Raw genomic sequence first — 10,272 nt, 5'->3', positions numbered from 1 at the left:
CACGTCCGGAGCCTGTGCTCCGCAACGGGAGAGGCCACAACAGTGAGAGGCCCGCGTACCGCAAAAAAAAAAAAAAAAAAAAATCATATTCCTGAAATCTAAAATGTTAGAGGTATCTATCTATTTATTTATTTATGGCTGGGTTGGGTCTTCGTTGCTGCGCGCGGGCTTTCTCTAGTTGCGGCGAGCGGGGGCTACTCTTCGTTGCTGTGCGTGGGCTTCTCATCGTGGTGGCTTCTCTTGCTGCGGAGCACGGGCTCAAGGCACTCGGGCTTCAGTAGCTGTGGCTCGAAGGCTCTAGAGCACAGGCTCAGTAGTTGTGGCTCAAAGGCTCTAGAGCGCAGGCTCAGTAGTTGTGGCGCACGGGCCCAGCCGCTCCGCGGCCTGTGGGATCTTCCCGGACCAGGGCTCGAACCCGTGTCCCCTGCATTGGCAGGTGGATTCTTAACCACTGCACCACCAGGGAAGCCTGAGGTAACATTTTTGTTAGTGAAGATTTCACTTATATTTCCTTAGAAATAAAATGCCCATTTCCCCAGGAATACAGTTGGTATTAGCTTAGTTAGATCTTCCCTTAGGAACTTACCTAACTTTGGGAGATGAGTCTTCATTCACTCTCTCAGCCCTGACATCCTACCCTACAGACATTCAGCCATGGTGTGGATTACATGGGCTTTATAGTTCTGTGTTTCTTCAATTTACAGTAAAAGGGAATGGTAGTTTCCTGAACGTGAGTGCAAATGAATCCCTGCTGCCTAGGGGTGATGTTCTCTACACCAATTCTGGCTAGAGGCAGTACACAAGGAAAGAAAAGGATAATGAAAGGGGAATTCGGAGAATCAAAGAGATATATACAGCTGAGTCTTGAACAACACGGGTTTAAACTGCATGGGTCCACTTATATGTGGATTTTTTTCAATAGTAAATACTACAGTATTACGTGATCTGCAGTTAGTTGAATCCTTGGATACAGAACCGTGGATACAGAGGGCCAACTGTAAGTTATACTCTGATTTTTAACTGCACAAAGGGTGAGTGCCCCTAACCCGTGCATTGTTCAAGGGTCAACTGTGTGTGTACACACACACACACACACACACACACACACACACACACACACACACATTACATATATACACACACAAACTCTACATAGGTAACAATTTTGCTCATGACTATGATGACCATATTATTTCGAACAACAAAAGAAAAACAGTCTGGCAAGTATAAGTTTAATTATTTAGACAATCTAGGGTTTAAAATGTCACCAAATATCAGATATTTGTGACCCTGTGCCTATGATAAGACTTACAATAAGAATTACTTGAAGGAAAATCCTGTAAATCAGATTTTAAGTTAGTTTCCCTATATGTGTGTATATATTGAAATTAGTAAGGTCTTTAGTGGGAAAACCCCTAAGGTTTTAAATTTGTTTAAGGCAGAGCCAGATTTTCTTTTCCAGATCTCTGTGACTCATTAAGAGTTTGGGTTCCATTTGAGAACAACGATGTTCATGCTGCGAGATTCTGTTAATCCATTAAGAAGCTTTGTGGCAATTCTATTAGGATTAAAACAAGACGTTTACCAAACTAGAAGTCCACTCTAATAGTCCTCCTGGTGTTTTATGGGGACAGTGAGTCTACGCTCTTGAGAAGGTCAAACCAATTCTGTTCTTGGTGGTAGTGATAAGATTTGAAAAAACAGCCCCACAGATCAAACAACTGTAGGGTATTAAGATATTGTTTTTGGCACCTGTTGGTCGCCCTTACTTCCTGGGTGAATGGATAATTCTTGAAATCGCTTCAAATCCATTTGAACCAAATATTTAGCTTATCTACAGGATTCCAAACAGCCAATTTAAATGCACTTTCCCCTTTTGTTTCTCCCTCCTTCTCTTTCTTCCCCCATCCTGCTGTAAAATGATGGAATCAAACCCAAAGACAAAGCCATAAGGTGGATGGCAGTTCCCAGGCTGATCTCTGTGGTCTCTTGATGATACTAACCTCTGGTTTGCTTGGTGGCCCGTCTCAGCTGGGCTAGCTGTGTGAAACAAATCATTATACGCTTGCTCTTTGGTTCTCAGTCAGCATAAAGGGTAGAACAACCTAAGGAACTCTTGTCAGTTTTTATTGTGTGAGAGCAACGCTTCAATAAAAGTCATAGTAACTTTGGATAATGTTATACAGCTTATAGGTCAGAGCTTTCAGTAAATACCAGGCTAAAGAAATGTTTTCTGTTTTGTTCCATTTCTCTGACAGCTATTAGTAAAGCTGTGGGCTTTCAACAGGGTCGGAATAGGTGTAGTTACCGCATAAGCATCCAAGCGCAGAGGAAAAGGAAGCAATATGGAATGAGAGAATCTCGGCTCTCATCTTTACCAGTTGGGCAAATTATTTAATCTAAGGTTCAGTTGCCACAGCTATACTACATTATAATAGTACATACACCTCAGGGATGACATGAGGATTAAATGAGTATCCATTTGTGAATTGAGTAATCCATTCTCCGGCGTGAGGGAGGCACTGGAGAGTCTGACATCTCTTTTATTCTAGCCCCCCTGAGAGGTCAGATATATCACTCAGAAGTTAAAAGTGACCTAGGAGTGGAGTGTGAGCTCTGGAGCCAGACTGTGGGGAATGCAAATCACAGTTCCGCTACTTACTTACTAGCTGTGCCATCTCGGATGAGTTATTTAACTTTGCACTTCAGTTCCCCCACCTATAAATAGGGAAAATAATACTTCTTACCTCATTGGGAAAATGGAGCTGTAATCTGTCCCTTGCAATTGTGCAGAACCTCCTGCTATTTCTTGCTATTTTCTATGCCTCCAGATCATTTTGTTGTTCTTCTACAGAGGCAGTGAAACACATTGAAGCTGTCCAGCACATGAGCCACTACAAATTGGGTGAGGCATCAAAATCTCCTAGAGATGGAAGGACCCTGTGAAATCACCTAACCTCCCAGACAGAAGCCCATGTTCTACCTCTGGTAGCCAACGGCTTCTAGTCCAACTCCATCTCCTCTCTTAGGCTATAAATGTCCTGCTTCTCCCCAAGATGGCTTATCAAGCTTTCAGGTGTATGCAGCTATTCCCAAGGCTAGAACTTACCAAGGTGTTGTTTTCAACACCAAAGGTCAGCAAACTACAGCCCTTGGGCCAAATCCAGCCCACTGCCTGTTGTTATAAAGAAAGCTTTATTGGAACACAGCCACATCCATTGGTTTACATATTGTCTATTGCTTCTTTCACCCTGCAATGGCCGAGTGAAATAGTCACAACAGAGAGCATATGCCCTGTAGAGCCTGAAACATTCTCTATCTGGCCCTTTACAGAAAGTTTGCTGACCCTTGGTTTATACCATAGATAAAGCCTGATCCATGACTGCAAACTGTTTTATGTTTATGGACCCAACAAGCATTAAGACTGTGTCTCTGCTCACCTCCATTATTCTAACAATGAATGCAGAGTGCTTGGCTCAGAGAACATGCTCAACAAATGTTGATTACTCCTGAGTTCTGGGGATTGTAGGATGCTTTTGGCTGCACGTAACAGAAAATCTGATCCAAACTGCTATAAATAACACTGAAATATATTATATTGCTTAAAGAACGAGGCCAGAAGTGTGGCAGGTTCTAGCATATCAGGATGCTGACAACAATTCTCTGCCGACCTTTTGGCTCCGCTTCATCATTGTGCTGGCTTTTACACTCAGCAGCAACCAGGATGACGTGGTTCACTGAACCCATCCAGTGAGAAAGAGAACCGTCCATAAGTTCAGGCTATATATGTCTGAGTGGGTCATCTTTGGTCTCATGTCCACCAACAGACCAATAATAATTGGCAGAGGAATCCCAGTCAAGGGATGACTGTCCTAAAAAATCCATTGCTGGAGCTGGGCAAAACTGAGTTTTGGGTAGGGATGAAGAAAAGAGAAATGTATGCAGTAAGACAACCAATAGAATTCACCACTGAGACAAGTCCAAGAATAGGTGCCAAACAGAACATAAGGCCAGATATGTTTTCCTGCATTGTGGCTAAATGGAAATGACAGCCTCGAAGTGACAATATAGCCCAAAAATGAACTGCTGAAATGAACAGTTGTAACAGGGAAGAACAAAATCTGACTCTGTGCTGGATCTGTTTCTTCTACTTTAACCTTTGCTCTCCAGTTGCTTTTTGTTACTCTAATCACCAAAAGGATGTTGTCTATAGCTATTAGCATACATAATGGCCTCTCTTGGGGAACCCTGCCCCTCTGCCTGAATGTTTAAAGAGCCTTTGTTCAGCTCACAGGGAAACATTCTGACCCCGCCCACCTGTGAATGGCTGCAAGAAAGAAGAAATAAACACATCCCCTCTCTGAGGCTGGCCAAATCAGGAGATGTTTTGCAAGACCTATGGCCTTTTTACATTACTTCCTCACCTCCTACCCCTCTCTGTTCTATAAAAGAAACTGGCATCCAGACCCCAATAAGATGGTACTCTGGGACATTAGTCCGCCATCTTCTTGGATGCCCAGCTTTCCAAATAAAGTCGGTATTCCTTGCCTCATCACCTCGTCTCCCGATTTACTGGCCTGTTGTGCGGCAAGCAGAGTGAGCTTGGACTCGGTAACACAGTCACTTATAAGTTGAAGATTTCTTATATATAGGCCAGTACCACAAAGTAGACATTGAACAGTATTTGTTTTTAGGTGTGAAAGATCAAGTAGGGTAAGAATTTTTTAATGAGGTCTTTTTTGGAGTAGATACTATGCAGCATGTATTCATATTTGTTAGGCTGAGTTCTTCCAAAGTTAGAAAAACCTAAGGAACAAAATGATCAATAAAGATGTTTATTTTGTGGTTCCAAATGGTCGGTATTTTTTTCCATTTGCAATTACTGTTGATAGCTCAATTTTCTTTGCATCAGTTCTTCCCTCTTTCTTCATTGCATTAAAGCCATCAATACATCTAAGTGATTTGTTCTTCACAGAGAATATTTTAAAAACTTACTTTCTAATAGTTGAAACCTGTGTCTAGATATCTCCTACCTCTTCTTCCTTCTTAGTCGGAAGGAGAAGAATAAATATATTTGAGCCTCTTGGATCAACCTAGAATGCTCTGGTAGTTGGCAAATGTCTCTTCCCAGCCTACAATCCATGCCTGGAGGTAATTATCAGACTTTTCATGTGCCTTTGGGTGCAGAGCACCTTTAGAAGCACCTAGAGGTCAGTCCCACTGAAACCGAGCAGGACCCTGTGGGGCTCCTGGGCACGGAAAGCCTTTCAAACAGTTGCTAATCAGGGAAGGGAGGGGGATGCAGAGACAAGGGAGGAGCAGCCAAGAAACAGTAGTGCAGCCTTGGGGCAGGGTCCTGATTCCCCTTCAAGGGATACACATAACAATATCTTTGAGCTCTTCTGCAGAAAACTAAAACCCCCACCAAATAGAAGATGTTAACTACTTGATGAAGCACTCTTCGTTCCAGAGAAGGTCACAGTTCACCCATCATCACCTGACTCCAGATGATCTCTGGATTGAAGGAATGCAGGCCCTGCACACACCCTGCTCCTTATCAGCAACCCAGCCCCCCGATTATAAAGCTCCTCACAAACCCCCTACCCTGACACCCTGCATTGGAACACACAGTTTTGAGGGTGTTAGCCCGTTGTGGCCCCCTTTGCAATAAAGCTATTCTTTTCTACCTCACCCAAAACTCTGTCTCCGCGATTTAATTAGGTGTCGGAGTACAGAGGCCAGATTCGACTTCACCACCTTAATTAATGCCACACACTTCAGTGGCTATACGGACTGTGGAGCACAGTTGGGCGACAGGCCTAAAATGTTGATTCAATACCATTTTTACACTCTTTCGTTATTCTATTTTCCTTATCTCTAAGGACAACCTACTCAAGTAAATATACAAACAAACAAGAAATCCACTGCTTCCCAAACTCCAATGTACTAACTTTCCAGATCAGTTTCTTCTTAGTAATCATCATAATTCTTAAAAATTTTCTTTGGCTTCCATTTTCTTCTGAAACTTACTAGCGGAATCTGAAGGCAAATTTGTGGGTCATGGTAAACAGCTGAAACACAGTTGATCTACACGTGCCAATGTCAAAATCCTTTTCCCATTTCAAGGCTAAGCTCAAATGTTAGCTCTTCTGTGAAACCATTCCTTCAATTTCTATCTTATCCATAATAACTTACTTATTCCTCCAGACTCCCACAGAATATCAACCTACACCTCTGTAGCACAGTGAAAACAATGGTTGTAATAGCTAGCATGTTTACAGTTGCAGTAAAATCTGCTACACCATAAATTCTTTGTGTCGATGATTTTGGAGGATATCAAGGAAAATGGACTAAGTTCACTGACTGGTCTGACAAATCTCCTGCTTGGGCTTTTGAGAAGCTAACTCAGAGATGTAGATACCTGTGCAAGTGATTTATGAAGTGCTCTCAGGAGGAATCTGTAAGGGAGTAGGGGAGGCAGGAAAGGGAAGAGAAGGGGGACTAAGGAAGACTGTGATTTTTACCTGAAGGCCAGTCTCAACATGATCCCATGGGGAGCTCTGAAGCAGAAGTTGCACTGTAGAGTCTGTCTTGCCTTGAGGCAAGGGTTTCTGTACCCATCAGCCATTGGCCCAGGGCGGCCCAGTAGGGACAGAAACTCAAGTTTATCTGGCATTTGTGGCTCTCTACTCCTATGGGCAACTCCAGCCACCCAAAGGTAGTCCTCTAAAGAAGGCAGTAGGTGCCAGTCTTTAGAAGTAAAGCACGTGGAAACTGGGAGATGAGAGCACAGATCCAACAAAGGGGCTCAAAAGGATCGGAGTGGAGCACTGATGGTATTCACAACAACTCATAAATCAAGGGCAACACAAACCAACGATAAGCCTAATGATGTTAGCCAGCGATTATTAAGTGCTTACTGTAGGCCAGCCTTGTTCTAAGCTCTTGGTAATATTAGCTTATTTAATCCTTACAACAGCCTAATGAGGTAGCTAATGTTATTATTTCTGTTTTGTCAAATGAGGAACCTAGATCTATGGAGGCAACTAGTCTAAAGTGACACAAAGACTTCATGGTGTAACTAAGATTTGAATCAACAAACATAGATGGGTGGTTCAACAGCAACGCACTCTAAACCCATGCCACCCACTTTGGCGTGGCTTCTCAATACCGGAAGCTGTGAAGAGTGGCAGAGCCTTGAGTCATTTGGCCTGGGCTCCTGTCTTGGTAGCTCAGAACAAAACGAGACAACGCATCTAACACAGTTAGTGCAGAAAAAAACTGCATGAACTAAATATTAGCCAGTGTAGTTATTAAAGAAGGGAACAAGACATTGCTGCTTTCAAAAAAAATCTATTTTCTATACAAGTATCTCTTAGATCTGTAAAAAGCCTTTCTTCTGCTATCCTCTAAATGTTTAAAGAGCCAGGAAATCAACAGCTTTATTCTTGATAGATCTGCTGTATATGACACAATTGTGACAGAGAATAAGGAAAGAAGGCAAGGGAAGATAGAGGAAAAGGAAGAAGGAGTGTAATAGATTATTACTAATAGTTATTGAGAATGACAGGAACAAATATTCTGAACAAAGTCCTGTTCATTGTACTTCAGTCTTTCCTGGGATCTGGTTATTAAATTGTTTTTTCCTAAACAGGGTGATTTTGAATTCACCTCAGAATGTTATCAATAATTGCTTTGTACCTTGCCTCCCCCATAAACAATATAACTTTTTGCAGTGTATTAGAAAATTTAGTCACTTTTCATGACTGGACTACCAATGCCAAAAATATTACTGATTTCTTGAAAATCATTAACTGCATTTCATTGCCACTTGAATTCTCAGCACAGAAAAAGTGCAATAATTTTAATCAAAGCCTTTGTTTAAGATTGGTGGAATACCTTGAAATGACGAAAATAAAAATTCTGAGCTCTTCACTATGAAATAAGAATCAATCAAGAATATTTCAATATCTTTCCAGTTCTAAGGATCCTAGGCACATTGAATATTTTTGCAACATGTGAAGATAATCTTATGATGAGTTTTCTCCTCAAGTAAAATAAACATAAGCTTCTTTTTTTTTTTTTTTTTTTTTTTTGCGGTACGCGGGCCTCTCACTGTCGTGGCCTCTCCTGTTGCAGAGCACAGGCTCCGGACGCGCAGGCTCAGCGGTCATGGCTCACGGATCCAGCCGCTCCGCGGCACGTGGGATCTTCCCGGACCGGGGCACGAACCCGTGTCCCCGGCATCGGCAGGCGGACTCTCAACCACTGCGCCACCAGGGAAGCCCTAAACATAAGCTTCTGATTGCAGTTTTGGTAGACACGCGATGTACAAAAGCTACATGTTGCACAGTAGTAGGCAGTGACTGAGGAGGGAACTCTGTTTATCTTTGCTCCTCTACTCAGAGGTGAGACGTAATAACCAAATATATTCAACAAGCAGGACAGGACAGGCAGCAACCAAACAGAATGAATGTGGCAACCGATCAGAATGATGCTCCGATCATTCGGAACAGATGATATAACCAATCAGAATGGATACTGGCTGAAAGACAGATGAGGTCACACCTGGGGATTCAGCTAAATATCAACCCTGCCTACAACTGATGTGAAACTTAACTCTGCCCACATTACTCAACTTTCCTCACACAGAAACTTATTTCAAGAAATTCAGATGATTTCTGGGATACAATGGGAACTTTTCACTTTCCAGATCCCCTTCTTCTCCCAGCTCTGGTCAGGCAAATTCCCACTAAGACTGACCTAAGAAAGGCATTATAAATAAATAATAGTTAACATTTATTGCGCACTTAAGTACCAGGCACTACACATTACCTTCCTTAATCTTTGCAACAACCCTATAAGATGAGTGCTACTATTATCCCTGTTTTATTGATGAGGAAACCAAGGCATGGAGAAGTTGAGTCACTGGTTCAAGGTCACACAACTAGTACATCCCAGAGCTGGTACTCAAACCTGAGCAGTCCTTCCACTTACCTACGAGTTATGATGTCATTGGCAAATTGACATTCTCATCAACATATTTACAGCTCAATCCCATCCTTCCTTCTAGATAAATGATAAAGTGCCAAAGATGTTTTCTAATATTTGTGCTACTGCTTACAATCTACGAAGTCACTGACTAACACTTGTCACCAATGTGGTTGCAGTTGCCCCATTTCTGATCTAAATTGCTTCAAACAAACAGAAAGCAGTCAAGGAAGGCAGACAAGATAAAAGAACATTACCTTATTCTCTTGTCCTCTACTTTTTTCAAATATTCATCTCTCTTTAGGACTCCCAGGATCATCTCCTTCTCATGATCTAATAAAAATGACAGGTTGATGAACTCCGAGTTCTTAGACATGGTATTTCAGCAGTAGCTCTGAGCAGCAGTGGTTGAATCTTCCAGGTGAATTGATATCCACAATTCTTAAGGTCTCCCTGAACAATCCAGAGTCACTCAGTTGCTTGATGTAGAGAGGCTTTTATAAGATCTCTGAAGAACTGCTGATGGTAGGTAGGGGTTCTTCCAGGCAACACAGAAAACAAGCTCCACTGGGATTACATTTCAAGAAAGTCATTATTCTTTAACTGAAAAGATCTCCAAAGCCTTCGTGGTGGTGTACAGTCCAGGGGCAGGTGAGTTTCCCTAATGATGCTCAACGTTAACCCAGAAAGTTACAGAGCAGGAAACAGATCTGCTGGGACAGAATCCAGAAAACACTGCAAAGGTGGAAAAAACAAAGGAGAGGAAAATTAGGCCATTTTCCTCAGAGCACTTGCAAGAGTGTCTAATTTTTGAAACAGTGATGTACCTAACTCAAAAAACACTTTTTAATCGGTAAACATACATTTATGAAATACTTATTGTATTTATTACCATCAAAGAGTACTTATATTTAGTTGATTTCCAGGTTCTCTATGTCAATTCTGCTTCTTCCATTATAACGAGCTTCCTCTACCACCCAGATCCCATTACAACCCTTGCAGCTGATCCATGGGTCACCGCTTTGGGACTCTAAGAGCACAGTATGGACTGTCCACAACAGGACAGGTCCCTTAAGTGGCTCCATCATGCCCTCCCTCCCTCCCTCCCTAAGACTGACCTAAGAAAGGCATTATAAATAAATAATAGTTAACATTTATTGCGCACTTAAGTACCAGGCACTACACATTACCTTCCTTAATCTTTGCAACAACCCTATAAGATGAGTGCTACTATTATCCCTGTTTTATTGATGAGGAAACCAAGGCATGGAGAAGTTGAGT

General features: G+C 42.1%; 1 protein-coding gene across 7 annotated transcripts in view; it reads right to left on the bottom strand.

Moving 5' to 3' along the window:
* SYTL5 (synaptotagmin like 5) overlaps positions 1-9,671 on the bottom strand; it is a 136,781-nt gene extending 127,110 nt beyond the window's left edge. For all 7 annotated transcript variants that reach the window (XM_024116471.2, XM_024116475.2, XM_024116476.2 and 4 more), the window contains exon 1: positions 9,249-9,671. In XM_024116471.2, coding sequence (XP_023972239.1) covers positions 9,249-9,367 — 119 coding nt within the window. In that variant the 5' untranslated portion in view covers positions 9,368-9,671. The remainder of the gene's footprint in view (positions 1-9,248) is intronic.
* Positions 9,672-10,272: the final 601 nt, after the last annotated feature.

Source organism: Physeter macrocephalus, chromosome 21 (genome assembly GCF_002837175.3).
Source record: "Physeter macrocephalus isolate SW-GA chromosome 21, ASM283717v5, whole genome shotgun sequence".
In the NCBI taxonomy this organism is placed as follows: domain Eukaryota; kingdom Metazoa; phylum Chordata; class Mammalia; order Artiodactyla; family Physeteridae; genus Physeter; species Physeter macrocephalus.
This window is presented reverse-complemented; position numbering and strand designations above follow the sequence as displayed.